This window comes from Emydura macquarii, unplaced genomic scaffold (assembly GCF_026122565.2).
Source record: "Emydura macquarii macquarii isolate MOO-44397 ecotype Brisbane River unplaced genomic scaffold, CSIRO-AGI_Emac_v2 contig_2422, whole genome shotgun sequence".
Lineage (NCBI taxonomy): Eukaryota > Metazoa > Chordata > Testudines > Chelidae > Emydura > Emydura macquarii.
Window position 1 is genome coordinate 13,763,838 of NW_027132559.1, and position 16,077 is coordinate 13,779,914.

At 37.8% G+C, this 16,077-nt stretch overlaps 1 protein-coding gene across 1 annotated transcript in view; it reads left to right on the forward strand.

The window, feature by feature from the left end:
* Positions 1–16,077, forward strand: part of TBC1D5 (TBC1 domain family member 5) — a 450,092-nt gene that overhangs the window by 167,995 nt on the left and 266,020 nt on the right. The window contains exon 4 of the mRNA XM_067561949.1: positions 5,249–5,377. Coding sequence (XP_067418050.1) covers positions 5,278–5,377 — 100 coding nt within the window. The 5' untranslated portion in view covers positions 5,249–5,277. The remainder of the gene's footprint in view (positions 1–5,248; positions 5,378–16,077) is intronic.

Consider the following 16,077-nt stretch of genomic DNA (forward strand, 5'->3'; position numbering starts at 1 on the left):
GAGGTTCACCCATCATTATATGGCAATATAAGCAATGAAAACATTACATTTATCATTTAACTATGAGTTGGAATGTTATATTAAGAAGGGTTTTGCCTTTCTAAGATGCAGTGGTTTTGTTTTCCTCATTCTATTAGATCTGTGGGAACTTCTTAACTCTTTCAGCCATTTTTAAGTTACTATGTATCCTCATAAGATTGTTACCTGACTTCTGATTCCTCTCCTAATAGTAAAACTTATTGCTAGATCAAAGCTATAGGAGTAATTATTCTATGTAATAGGTATTGTACAGTAGTGTATATTCAGATTATATTTTAAAGGTGATGTGGAGCCAAAATATTTCAGTCACGTTCAAAAAGTGTCTTTTGTTTTGTTCCTGAACAGTCCTATTTATTTATTAAACTGTAATGGACACTCATAACTGTAGTATCTAAGAATGTCACATACCTGAATTAATTTATCCTCACAACATCACTGTGAGGTAGGGTACATCACAGATGAGGAACTGATTCACAAGGAACAGGGGCCTGATCCTCATCACTTATGTCAGTGACCTTTGCTATTGATTTCAATGGAATCAAGACTGGACACTAAGAGTATGTCTACACTGCTGGGGCTGCACAGATCGACGCAATAAATCCACCTCCCGAAAAGAGTAAGGCTGCGTCTGCTGGAGGGCGCATCGCATCAATGCAGGAGACACTGGTATGGCAGCGTAAATAAGTTGACGGCCAGCAGCAGTGTAGACCAGGCCTAAATGACTTGGCCAAAGTCACAAGTCTGTGGAAGAGCTGGGAACTGATTCCCAATCTCATAAACCCCACTCTATTGCCTTAAATGCAACCATCCTTCCACACCTTTCTAATAGTTCATTGAAAACCAAATGTAAGTCTGTCTTGTACTTCATGGGGAATCTCTCCTTTCTGCACTAACATCCTTGATTACTTTGTGCAACTGTAAATAAGGGAAGCTGTGTACCCTTACAAGAGGATGCTGTAATACTATCAAAACATACCTAAGACCATTGACATTTATGATATTTGTTTTTAACCAGGATATTTTAATCAGTCTGACTTTGTGGGCAGCAAGTAATTTATCATTTATCATTTAGGGTCTGGTCTGTACCTTTACTGTTATTTTAGCCATGCTAGCTAGCCATGCTAGCTAGATTGAAGCTGGTGTGGGTATGTCTACTTGAACTCCAGTCACACCACCGATTGCAATGTAGATGTCTCCTAAGAGTCATGCCAAGATGTACAGAAAGTCATTTTATAGGCTATCTGATCATCCTGATCTGACGTGGTCTGGTGTTGTCTTTTGCTCTTTTGCTTCCTTTCACCATCCTGCACTTGTACTCTCCATCATGCCTGCATTTTGCCTGCTTACCTCCCACGAAACCTGACTTCACTTTACTTTACTATAGATTACTCTAATTTTTACTGCTGAAGTTTCAGAGAAACTTCTTAAATATTATATTTTGGGGGATTTCTTTAAATTAATAAATGATTAAAATGTATCCATTATCCACAAACAGCTCCTTTGAATGTCCTTTATTATCCATTTATTACAATATGATTATTTATGCAAGTGGTAGAGTGAAGTAACCTAATGTCAATAATTTGGTATAATAAACAGAATCCATAATCAAGCCATGTGATTTTTGATTTAGGAAATGCTGATTTTTAATTTACAGACGTTTTTGAAGTTAAGATATATTTGAGAATTGCTCTGGTTGTGGTAGTGAATAGCCTCTCTCCTGATTTAATTTTTTGTTTTTGATTGGCTCGTTGCTCTAAAGGTTGACTGCCATTTTATGTCCATTTGTGTGTTAGATTATATGCAGCATATATATTGCTCTTGTCCTTTTTTACTGAACTCTGGTCCTAACTCTGATTCACTGGCCTTTTCAGTGTAACCAGTGCCAGCAGCATATCTCACTTTGGCCTTTTTACTTTAAATATATATCCAGAAAGATTAATCCTGAATATATATTACGTAGTGTAGTTAGTTACTGAGTTACTAATAGTAAATGAGAAGAAGCAGTTTTCATTTTAAATAGTTTTTTCCTTTGGATCCAGAACTGATGTGTGTTTATTCAATCAAGGTAATATTCACCCATGTGTGGCAGTTCTAAGCAAAATCTTTCACAGCTTTTAAGTCCTGCACTGCTGGGGCTGCATGGGTAGAAGGGGAATGTGTAGAGTATCAGCATGAGGGGTCTTGTGCATCTCCTACTTCTATAGAGCCTTCTGCTGCTCCAAACCTAAGAAAGAGTAGTGGCCTCACAGGGAACCTGTGCTCATGCCCTTTTCTTGAATTTGTGGATAGATTCTCATATCACTGGCCATGTGTGTTTCACCTGCATAAAGGCCTGTTAATCTGATTTTATGCAAGTGAATTACATCTTCCATTGAGGAGAACTAAAAGACACACTATACTTTCAAATTTCCATTTTAACTTGAAAAATAGGAGGATCCTAGCCTTGTAGAAATGCTGCTGAAGCTGAAGGCCATGTTCCTTTCAAGTTCTACAATTAACTAGAGGAAAGAAATCCCAGAACCACTTTTGGTCCAAGCAGTGACAGTAGAATTAACTAGAGTGAAAACCCTGAGTTGTGTGATCCAGTAGTCTATAAATTCTTTCAAATGATTTTTCTAAACCTTTTAATGTTACACAATGAAAATGCTGTTAAATTACATCTTATTTAATATGAACAATATGTTATGGGCCATTACAAATCAAAAACAAATCTGTAAAGAATTAATCTTTCTCAAAGCAAGATCCCCTGGGTAATCATAATGGTTTAATAGTTTTCTTTGCTTATTGTTGGAAGAACTGGAAAGAATTAAAGTATAAAACCATCAAGAAAATTGCTTGGAATGCAAAGAAAAGACAGACTAATAATAATATTTAGTGATTTTTTTAACAGCAATAATCCCATGTATCAGTAACCAAACACAAATAAACAGTGCAATCAATTGTAAGCGTAAGTGTTAAAAGTATGTCTCTTCAGCTATTTAACAGTGCCCAGGTAGGCTGTGTGTAGTAAATTATGCCACCAAACATAGGTTAGGCGTGTGAAGGCATGGCTGTTGGGAAGGGATAAGGGATATGTGGGGAAAAAATATTAAAAAAATAAATAAATGCATTGGCACACAACCCTTGTTTTCTAGATAAAGCAGCTAGTAAGCTGGGTGTGTTGAAGAAATAGCAAGTCTAGGAATCTGAAACAAATCCTATGAATTAACTGTTAAAATGGTCAAGACCAGCAAAATGATTTTTGAACCCAATTCTCAGTTTGAAAGGCATTCAATATAATTGCACAAATTGTGAAACAATGTCAAAGGGGCCATAATAGCAAGAAGTTAAGTTCCAGCAATAAAATTCTAAATAAGCTTGTACATTTAGTAAAGAAGAAATGAGAAGGTCAGTAGCATATCCGAGAGAACCAAGACAGAAGCTAAAATTCCAGCAAGTAGAAACAGTCATAAAAATATCTCTATATATAGATATTTTCTGGATAGTTCCATACTTTAATTCTTTCCAGCATTTTATCCATTTATCTCCCTTTCTCTCTCTTCCACCCCAATTGTCCGGTCCTCCCAGACCAACTGGTCATAAACAACTCTCCCGCTTTGTTTTGTTCTGGTGTCATAAGAGTGCAAGTAAAACTTGAATCATTATTACTGTGGTTGAAAATTCTACAAATATTTTACTGTTGATAAGCATAAGGTTGTGTAGCAAAATTGCATAGGAAAAGCCTAAAGTGGCCTCATACTCCTACCTCGGTCTATTAATGTGCTTGTTTTGGTTAGTACGCAGTAGTACAAATATATTGAATGTCTCAAGGTCTGTTCAGGATTTTAGCTGTACCTCTCTATCCAAAGAGTTCCCTTTGTTTCTTTGTTTAATACAACAACATAGGAAGAAGCAAAACAGAGAAAAAAACTAAAAGATCCAAGGCCCATTTTTGAATTAGGAATTTCTCACTTTATATTGCCAGCAAACTATAGGTGTACACCATTTGATTAGCACCATACTTCATATGAGCAGAAGGAAAAATGATTGTGAGGTGAATCAATGTTGTGCATAAGTACACTTTGGTATTGATAGGTCTCTATATACTTCCATTTTTATGTATTGTAAAATATTCTTTCTGCTCCTTCCCTGGTCTTTTCCTGCTGGGGTTAGAAGGTCAATAAGCTTGGTTAAAAATGGCAAAGAATAATTACCCGAGGTAATAGCAGTGAAAATTCTATAATCTATGAATGGATGACACCTTTAGATAACTAACTACTTTGCTTGGGAAAAATCACACATTTGTAGGCGTGTATATTTCTCTTCTCTGGTAAGTTAGCTACATATCTTTCAAGCTTTTAAGGTTAAAATGTTTACCAAAGAGCCAAAATGCAGTCTCGTTCTGCTTATTTCTCTTGAGAACAGTGCTGCGGAGATCATTTCCTAGCCCATTGCTTTGACCATGTAAACCCTCTCTTTGCACGCCTCCATTGGCTTCACTATAGTATCAGACATAAACTATTTGTCTTTGTTTTTAAGGCCCGTTGTTGCGTATCCCCGCCCTACCTATCACGTCTCATTCACTAACAGTATGTCAGCTCTCGCCTCCAGTCAGCCCATTATGCCAGTCTCTATTACACACTTGTTAAATCGTCAAACAACCATCTTTGCATTTTCTCCCATGCTACTTCTCACACTTGAGATGAGCTGTCCCTTAATATTCAATGACTACCTCATTATCTTCCTTAAAACTCTGCCAATGAAAAATTTTACAATGATTAGGCTGCTGGTGTGCGGACTACTGCCTAAATTGCTAACCAATACTGTGTCAGTGTTTCCTCGTATTCCTCCATTTGTCTGTGACCACCTGTTACCTCTGTCTTATTCTTACATTGTAAATTTTTGGGGCAGGGACCATCTTACTGTTCTGATTGTACAGCACCTAGCAAGTGGGAGCCCAGCCCATGACTAGGGCTTCCAGGTGCTACGGTAATGTAAATAATAATAATAATAATGAAAAATAAACACATCTCAAAAACACTTGAGCAAGAAGTTAAGTGATTTGAAATAAATTTTCTTTAACCTACTTACCAGACGTGTACATTATGCTAGAAATCAGGAAAAGTGTTCTAAGCATTTACAGTATTAGGCTTTCTGCTGTCTTTTTGTTATGTAAAGCAATGAAAGAAACACTTATGTATTAGTTGTCTTCTCTGTTTTTCCTTCCCAGATAATCACACTTTACTGGAAATTGCCAATATGTATCATTCCATATCTGAAACCAGTCACCCTTTGCAAACAGAAGAGCAAGAAATAGGGATTGATCCCTTGCAGGGCTACTTGAACAAGCCTGAAGAAGGTGAGTTTAGTATTTCTACACTTTTTACTTTGTACTTAGAAACCTTACATAAGAGTCTCATGATAGCTGTGCCTGTCATAATTTGTTTAATTCTCTCAATGAAGTTGAGCAGGGCAACTTAAAGAACATTTCACAGAGTGTGTGTAGAGCACTCTGACACTAATGAAAACCACGAAAAGTCAACTTTCAATTACAGACAGAAACATTAGCCAAATGTTTAATGCGCTGTCATCCTTTTTTAATCATAAACCAAACAGTGACTTCAGCATAAGAATATTGAAATGCAAGATGGCCTTTGTTACAACTTTTTTTAAAGATGATCGCTTTTGGCTGCTCTACACTGTTGATTTTTTTTTCTTTGATAAAATTTAGCATTTTATTTTTGGTTAGGTTATGCCAATGAAAAAAGGCTGTTCTCCTTTTTTTCCTTCGAATCATAACTTAGTTCTCAGGGTTTCCTTAAATAAAAACCTGAAATAGAATGGTGGAATTAAAGTGGAAGTTACTGTGTAACTTATGGTAAATTAACAGAAGGCAGTATTCAGACTACCCCAATGAATAGTGAGAAGAAACTGCTTGCATAATGCAAGTGCTTGTCTGTGTTACTTGTCCTTTCTACTTATTTGCTAGTAGTGACAACATGGTTGGTTAGAAGGAAATGAGGAGCTTAACAAGATGCTTGAAACCTCATCCTTGTCATGAAAACATTCCTCAAGTACTCAGTTATACACAATGACACCTTAACTACCTGTAATTTTCCAGTCATTGAACGCATGTACCAGGAGTGCAAGATAAAAAATTTATTTTAAATTAGAGTTGAAACAGGTTAGTCACATGTTCTCTGAGTGCCTCACCCAAATCAACCATTCTGTGTGCCTCTATGTATAAATGTGCCATATAATAAAATGTATTAAAAAGAGCAAAATTTCAATTTTAAATTCAGATATCAATTATTTTATAAAAAGCTTAAATCACTGAGTTCATTTTTTTAACACTTTATTGCTTTATAAAGTGTTTTTCAATGTGAGGAAAAGTAGAATGGACATCTTAGTGGAACCAGTCTATAAATGTAATAGTTTTTTCAGGTTACTGTCCCTATGCTTAAACATTTCACATCTAAAAGGCTAGTAGCCATCCTAATTTGATAAAGCAAATGCATCCTTAGTACACATTTTCAGATGCCTGAGACTAAAGATTGATAAAACTCTGAAATAATACAGGGTTTACAAATTAAATATTTCTGATTTACATTAGGTTGGTGTGTAGCCTACACTGATTAAAAAATTGCAAGTTTCTTGTTAAGTTTAGTAAAAAATAATACTTACACGGCTCTCTCAGCTCTGTTTCAAGACAAATCAAGATTTTAACCCTGTTACAAAAACATTTTAAATTAATTTTACCCTTTATTGTGCCCTGGAGTGATTAGTTACCTTGACTGAAAGGCTTTTAGTTTTTATCCCAGCCTTAACATTTCTATGACATACAAAGTTATTAGTATTGAATTGATGTTTAAAAGTGCCATTAATTCATTTACCCCAAATGTTCATTAACAATGTAAATGTATGCTGATGTTCTATGAGACAAGGAAGTGACTAATGACTCTTCCCACTAACAACACTTAAAATGAATAGAAACTTTAGATAGCTCGTCTTGAAGTAATCAAGGCCCTCATTCAGCTTGGCATCTCTGTATGCTCTAAAACAGCTGTCAACTGTTAAAAATATATACACAACACACACATACACACATGGGAAGATAAGGATATGTAAATACATGGTTCCCCAAAGTCATAAAGGTTACCAACCATTGTACAGTTTTTTCACATTCTGTATATGTAAATATTTTATATAATGCATCCATTTCATCTTCATAGCCTCTTTTTTTTTTTTTTTTTTTTTTTTTACTGTGAAACACATACTGCATTTTAATTTGATGCCATATGTAACCAAGATCAGTCATCTACGTTTTATTATTTAATTTTAAATAAAGTATATTTTTAGATTTTTGTGCGGGAGGGCTTGGAGATAAAGCATCTAATTTTCCTTGCCCATTCAACCCACCTCGGAAGTTCAGTATAAGGAGGCAATCACTGATTTCTAAGTGAGTATTCTAACCATTGGGATGAATCCATTTGTTGATTAGAGATTTCCATGAATTGTTGTTCTTCATTCCAGGCTGTCCTTTTTCTAATGTAATCTTACGTACCTCTCCTTAACTACAAAATATAAGTTTACAGTAATGCAAATGGGCAGCATTACCTCTGTGTAATGTGAATATATTTTGTGGACTCCTGTTTTAGTGAAGGAAGCTTGCAGGTTTCTCTTTAAAATACCAGAAAACACAACTGGTATGACTCCTCCTCGATGGGGAAAACACATCTCATAGTAGAAGGCTCTTTAATTTAGAAGAGAAAGGAATAACAAAATCCAATGTCTGGAAACTGAAGCTAGACAAATTCAAACTAAAATTAAAGCACAAATTCTTTAGTGAGGTTAATTAATTACTGGAACAGCTTACTTAGGGATGTAATGGTTTCTCCATTGCTTGAAGTAATTAAATCAAGATTGTATGTCTTCTAAAAAATATATGTTCTATTTCCATACAGAAATTGAGGTCTTGATACAGGATTCACCTGGTAAAATTCTATGTGTGTGGTATGTGTAATATATGAGGTCAGAGTAGGTAATCATAATGATCCCTTCAAAACCTGTGATACTGAAATAAATTTTCCTAATGGACGACTAAAGTATCCCTACAGTCATATGGTGGCCTCAGATGTGAGAATCCAAGTTTAACTCATGAACCCATTTGTCTCACATGGTAATATGTTGTACTACTAATGAACCATTTGTCTACTTTGGGATTTGAATTTAGCTTCTGAATTGCTACTTTAATATTTTGCTAAAATGCTGCATGTCCACATCCCTATATTTAAGATAAACGTGTGGTCCTGTTACAGTAGAAGATGTATGTATACAGATACATACAATATACATTGCTGAGGTTATGCTATTTAGAGGATGATGATAAAAAAAAATCACTGAAGAATTTTTTCAGACAACTTTGTCAAGTAGTATAGAAACTCACAGGAGATGCAGCATATTGCTAAGAGATGCCATGTAGAATATTGTGAAATATCAGGCCATCCGTGTTATTCTTTTGAAGCGGTGATAAGGTGTTTAGAGTATTGTCTTGGAGGCTAAATGGTAAAGGTCTTCGTAGAGATGAGTTAAGGAAAATAATCATTAGTAAATATAAGCATGGTGAAAAGAGATCTTAGTAATGTAATGACCAACAAGTCAGATTTGGCAAGCTACTGGAAATGATAAATTTTGAGAGCATGTATATTTTTATTATAGATGTTAAATATAGAGTCGTGGGGTTGCCACATTTCTCTCTTTGATTTTGCTGAAATTTCTTTAGACGCTTTCACAAAAACTAAGAGTGATTAGTTTGAGAAAAAAAATTACCCATTCAATTTTTGTGTGGTTTACAATATTGGGATTTTGAATCATAGTGAAATCTCATGAGGATGGTTTGTTTGCAATTATCCAAATCAAGACAGCCATATCCAGGCTACTAATTGAACAATAACAGGAAAGGACTTCTGTTTTTAAAGAGAGTTGTAAAATCTCTAATTATATTACTGCTATTAGGATCTGTAGAAGTCTTCTGAGTAAAAATACTTCCTATATATAGCTTTGTATTTTCAAAGCACTACACAAACAATTGTTAAAACAGTCCTGTGAGTGAAGTACCCCCATTTTACAGATAGGGAAATTGAAACAAAGAAGTTTAATTTTCCTAAAGGCTCCCTGCTAATGAATTGCAGAATTGGAATCGACTCCTCCTTATGGGTAACCTGGACGTAGCCCTGAGGCAAATAATTTCTTCTCAAAGAAGAAACATAGAATGCATCATTTCAAGAATCCAAGCATATTAATGCTTAACTCTGTCCTTCAAGAGGAGAACACACTTTGTAGATATTAACTGTCTACTTTAGCAGTTTTCAGTGATAAATAATCTGTTAGCATGAAAACCTGCATGCAATGCATGTTTTAACTAAAAATGGAAAGAAAACGAAGCATATTTTATTTTTAGTTTTCCCTTGTGCGTTTAAATGTAAAATCTTCCTCAGTATATAAAATCTTAGACCTCTCCTAACAATTGGATTTTGCTAATTCTTGAACTTCTCACTCTCATCTAATGTTGGACCTCCACTGACCCCTATTTTTCCTCTCCTTGCACATGCACAGCTGCCTTCTTTGCATCCTGCTTCTGGGGTACATTCTTGTTCCCATCCCATATTTTTTAGGAATTAGATTATCTATGTTCCTGAGACTCATCATGGTTGTCACTACTGCAGTTTCTGGGCAGAACAGCTTAAATGGGGAGCCACAATAAGGATGCTGTATCTGTTCATTTATTAGTGCGGTTCACCCTTTCTGCAGAGTTTAAATGAATTGTCTATTTCAACATCTTCAAACCCGAAGATCATGTATCTAAGTCACTTCCAAAGTCTGATCCTGTATATGAAAGAAAAAATGAACTTTTTTTTTATCACCATGACCTTTCATTCATACTTTTAAGATCAAACACTGATCCAAAAACCTATTGTTTTATGTGTAGGATATTAGAAATGTGGTTGCACCTTGTCAGGGAACATCCAGGTTTATGAACCTCTACCCTTTTCCAGCCTTCTCCAAAAACAAAGAGTCTTGAACCCTGGAGATGAGGAGAGAAGGTTGGAAGCAGCATTTCAGAATCTGTGCTCTTCTCTGTTTTCACTATATACTGCACCTAGCAAATTATTTTGTTGTTCTCCAAATTCTTGATGATTAAATTGCAGTGAAATAGTAAAACTTGGGATAGCTTTAACTATTTCAGAGGTTGCAGTAATTACTCATAACCCCGTTTATAGCATTACTTCATATTTTAATGTATATTTTGAAGAACGTAGAAGGCACTATTCCCCTTTGATGGGGAAGTTCATCCTCTAAGGACAAACTGGAACAATGTATTTAATCCTTTTCAATTTAATTTGCTCAATATCACAATTAATACAATTAAGGTCACTTGAAATGAAACTATTAATGATTGGGTAATTTACTTTAACAGTGTCAGTATGTTCTCACAATTTCATTTGCTTTAATTAGTGTACAAGCTATTATTTAATAGCATACTTCACATAGAAAAATGTAATATGTTTTGGCTCCTGTTAAAGGAAAGGAAAAACTTGTAATGAGTTACACGTGATTTTTTTTAAAGAGGCTATTAGATGGTGAGAGGAAAAGAGTGACATAGTTGGAAAGATAAAGAGAGCTATCATAGCAGATGACTGAAATGAGCACAGTCAAAGATTGTTAGACTGCCCATCTCAGGAGCCAGGTGTTTATTGTGTCTTTAGTGTTTTGACAGTATTTTGACTACATAAAAGCTGTATTCTACATTTATTTTAAAATGTACTATGCTTTTATTTAAATACAAATGTGGTGAAATTTCTCCTGAACTCCTTTTTACCAGAGTTCACTTTGGGATGGTGAGCCTCTGCTTGATCCACTGTGATAGTATGGAAGTACTCCTGGTTCCTATATTTTGAGTAGATGAAATTGGGCTACCACAAGGGTTTTTAATCATGCGAGCACGAGCACCTTAGGCTAGAAATAACTACAAGAAGAACATCGTGCTTTTGTTACTTTCCCTCAGACAGATTGCTGCTGCTACTAGTGAATCCCACACCTGTTAAAGTTGAAGGTTCAGAAATCTGGTGAATTGATGCAAATGATTGAATCCCCAAAAATGCATATTTGATGACTATGCATGCATTGCCTTAAATGACATAAAATATCCTGATTACCAGTATTTAGGACCTACAAGGTTGCAGCATGATACAAGCTTTAGGAGCATACAAATTGCTATGCAAATTCCCAGCTTTCTGCTCCTTATACTTTTGTGGATGGGCTGGAGAACAGTGTGTTCTGGTTGGGTTGCTAGCTGTGCTAGATATCATTTTCTCTGGATGGAAAATGTTTCCTGCAAACAGTTGGGGGGATGCTTTAGATGGGCTGCAGCCCCTAGCTGAGTGGCCAGCTCTGGCTGCTGCTTCCTGGCTAGGTTTGCTGTGAACTCTCTATGGCTGCTTTTCCCTGACTATTGCTTGCAGGCTCCTGTAGCCAGAGAGAGCGAGGTAGCTAAAATGCTGCCCAGACTTGCCGTAGTGCTAGCTCCAAGTCTGTTGCAGAGGTAGTCAATAGGCGGGACCGGGTGTCAAATCTTAACCGCCAGAGACTTTTGACCAGACCACAAAACTCTGCGGGGCCATGGGCAGTTACTACGGGGCAATGGAGGGGAGGGCTGGTGCGGGTAGAGGAGTTAACTGGCCGCGTGCTGGCAGGCTTGGGGTAGCTGGCACCCGGGGCTGACAGGTAACTGGGGGGGGGAGGAAGGGGCAGGTGCCCCCCCCACTCTCCTTAAATGGAGTCCCGTCCCCACGGGGCTAACAGCGGGAGCCCTGGCAGGTGCCTGGAGCTGAGTTGTAACTTGGGGGACAGGTGACCCCCCCATCCTCCCTAAATAGAGCCCAGCGGGAGGCATGTCAGGACTTGGGGCTTCAGTCCCGCTTGGAGGTGCAGGTGGGTGAAAAGCCTCTGGTGGTCCAGATTTGGACTGCGGACCACCTATTGACTACCTCTGCTCCTGCCTCAGTGCAAGGGACTGAACCAGGTGGCTTTTTGAGGTCCCTCCCAGTACTACATTTCTATGATGCTATTTAACAAATACGAGTGACACTTCAGCCACTTGCTCTCAGCTGTCCCAGTGTGATCAGCCTTGAAAGATCAAATCATGAGATTGATGCAAAAACATGGTTTTTTGTTTTTGGGTTTGTTTGTTTTTTTAAGATGGTTGTGGTTTTTTGGTTTGTCTTTTGATTATTGAATTCCCCCTGCCCATCCCCAGTCTGTGTGTGACAATTTAGTGTTGCCCACACCCCAAACTTGTTGGGTAAGGTCATTTTGTCTCCCTGTTGAAGGAATTCTCACCCTCATATCTTCCTATTCCTGCTTAGCAAATAATTCAGCCCTCATCAGTGCAGCCCACAAGTTCCCAGTTCAGCCCATCATCAGTTCATCTTGCCCCCCCACATCAGTTCAAGCCTCTCCCTTAAATCTGACACCCCCCCCCCCATCAGTTCAGTCCATCCAGCTCATAACCCTGTCAGTTCATCCCCTTGCCCTCATGTCAACCCTGCTCCAGCCACACTTCCACTCCTTCTGTGTTCTTCATCCCCTTTCCCAGGCCTGGGGGATGCAGAGGGGTCCCCTCTCTCCTTTTCCAGGCTGCTCCAGGGGCTCTTCAGGGGTAGTCAAGGTATAGCCAAGATCCAGACTCCAGAGAAAATAATAAAAAAGCTATAATTATAAGTAAATAAAAAGATTTCAGGGTCTGTTCAGAAGAGTCTAGTGGTGCAGATTTAGTCTGCGATCCGCCTGTTTACTACCCCTGGGCTAGAGGTTCTCTTGTCGTCCCAAGACTGGCTCCAACCCCAGCCAAAATCATGTCACTCACCAAAAAATTGAGAGAGTTGGCAACACCGCAATGTCTGTAGAACATGAGAATTGCTGTGCTGAATCAGACCCGTGATCCCTCTAGCGCAGCAACCTGTCTCTAAATGTGGCCAGTACCAGCTGAGTCTTGTGGATGACAGAAGAAGAAGTAAAGTGCAGAGGGGTTTGATATGTGTGTGTGTGTGTGTGTGTGTGTGTTATAAGTAGGAAATTCTTAGTCTGGCTAACTGACAGAAAAGGACGATTAATGAAGAATGGCTTTTGATTAAACATGATGGTGTTGGTATGTGTGACACAGAGACCTGGGGTGGCAAAGGGTTTCCTGTTTTTTGCAAACATCTCTCACCTCAGACTTGACAAACTCACTGCCTTAAACTTATGTCTTACAAAATATTTATTCATAAAGAGCAACATGTAAGATATCTATAGAAAGCTTATAACTTGTCAAGATTCATAATTATTGTGAGATGCATATGTGAGTAATATTTAAGGAATAATGTATTCATTTTAAAAGTGTGCTTTCTGGATTTGGAATAGAAGTTACTTGCCTATAGATAATGTGTCTCAGAGTTGTCACTCCACTCTGGCCAGTGATGTAATTCAAGGTGAAATTGTTTAGCCTGGTGCAATACTAAGACTTTGAATGGGAAGCCATCAGATGCAATGACAGACAATCAAGACCTCTTAAAGGTAAAAACGAAACTTTGCAACAAGACAGAGGTTTGCCCTGTCTGTGAATAGAAACAAAAAGGTCTTTTCAGTAACACGGAGGAGAGAGAAGCACTCCGTATCCGTTCACTGAGGAACCCCTGGTGAAGCAAGAGTGTTTTCATGAACAGTTGAATCCTGGTTTTTATGAAACTAGCCAGCTCGGCAACAGACTGAACTTTGGCGGGTTAACCTACTTTATTATATAGGAGACACAACTTTGATAAGTGTGGGCCCTCGTATGTGTTTTATTATTTTATATTATATTGTTTTGGTTTTGCATTTGTTTCCACCACTTTCTTCTTTCTAGTTAAATATTTATTCTTTCATACATAAGCCTACTTTTGTATTATTATAAGCGCTCACAAGCACTGTGTGGTTTACAGGAGTGGTGGTTTAAGGTAAAACTGGCAAACTGGCATACACTGTACTTTTGGATGCGGAGGATCTGGAATTTCTGTGAATACCCAAGGTTGGGCTGAATAGCAGAGGAATGCTTCAGAGGGACTCGAGGATTGGGGTGCACCTATTGTTAACCTGCAAGGTGAAGTTAGGACTGGCATAGCCCAAAGGAGAGTGCTTGAGTGGCTGAAAGGCAGATGGTGGTGGGGAGCTGACACCTAGCTACCACAAGAAAGACTGTCTCATGCTTCAGGCAGGGATTAATTAGGTGATTCTCAGTCCTAGGTGCCTCAAGAAATGTCACAAAATGGAAAGCTGCTTTTGAACTCTGTGAAACTAGAGACGATGTTTTTCATATGACAGTAAATTCCATCCTGGAGAAAGATGCTTATAGTGAGACAGGGCTCAGAAGTCTTCTGTATTGTACTGTTCTATATAGGTTCTTATATCATCCTTGCCACTGTAGTATCTGAACAGCTTCCAGTAGTGTATTAAGCATTGTGACTAACATATGGCATGTGAGGTATGTTCTTTCTCTCAGTTTATCCCTAGGGGAAAATTGTGTGTGCAGTGTAGTGTTCTGTTCTGAGGGATTTTTTAAAATGTAAATGCTGCTGTGCGTTTATATTAGACAAAGCAAGGTCGAAGAAGTGTGCCTCGCACTTTGGAGAAGACAGTGATGTGGTTTGTGATTGTCCTTAAATCCTTTGGGAGTTCATTCCACGGTCTCGTACAAGTTTCCAAGAAAGAGCTATCTTCTGCCCAGACTAGCTTTACCCTTATGGTAGAAAGTCCCATTATGTCTGAGTAGCAGAGTTGTTGATCATGGTCCTGGACCCACAGCTTTAGGCGATTTTTTAGATATGCTGGGTCCAGGCCACTGGACACTATGAAGATAAGGACAGAGGTTCAGGGATAGAACTTTCACTACTGTATAGAAGAATGAGCTCTATTAAGTCTCTCTCACTTCGTTGTGGCTGAACAGAAGCAAGGATATTTTCTGCATCTTTCAATACCAGATGCTAACATAACATTGTTTTAATATTCATTTATTAATAATAGCTACTGTTTAGTCTGCTTTTACTTTAACAGCAACAGAATAGTGGTGACTGTAAGGCTATTGGTACAACACTTCGTCTTCATTTACATCTTGCGTTAACTGTACCTGTCACTTGCTCACTCAGTTGCACTTTCATTTGCTTTTCTAATTGCTGTATTGGAAAAACATTGTTCTTAACTGTATATCAAGCAGGACAAAAAAATGGTAATACTTTAAAAATACGATATTAAATTATAAAGCCAAATGGTAATGGATAATACCAAATATTATTCTTGAAAAATAAATGGTATTTAAAGTATTTTTGGTTTTACGGTACTGTGTAATTGGTGTTAATTAGACGTAGACTATGTGCATGACCCAAATCACCTCAAGTGCAACTTTGGAATAAAGGGATGGGCTTGACTGTGTGCCCTGAAAGGTCATCAAGCTTGTACTCTGTGAAACTAAGGAAGGAAATGAATTGCAGAGCTTGGACCTCCTGAATGTCCTGTCTCAATGTTCAAATCTAGAAACATTTAGAGCACAGTCTTGTGGGTTACCGGGACCCAAACCATACATGGCTCTATAACAACCAGTACATATTAGCAGCTGAAAATCAATGTGATTTTTCTATCTGTAGTTAACATAGCCATGCAGCTGGGTAGCTGTATCCTACACTAGTTGTAGCTTCACAAATTGTGCTGTGCAGTAATCCAATCTGGATATCACAAGGGCATGTATAACTGACACACAACACGAGAATTTGTTTTAAAGGGATTGTCAGGGAAACATGAAAGAAGGCCTTTTGATGACTGAATGACATTTCATCTAGATGTGCTTCAAATTGTGAACATCCATCCTTGAAAATAAGCCCCCTCAATAATGAAAGTGGGGATACCACCTTAAGTTCTTCCCCTAGTTTCTTCCCTACTATCATTGGTGTCTTGTTTAGATTGAGGCCCATTCATTGTGCTTTCATCTTGATG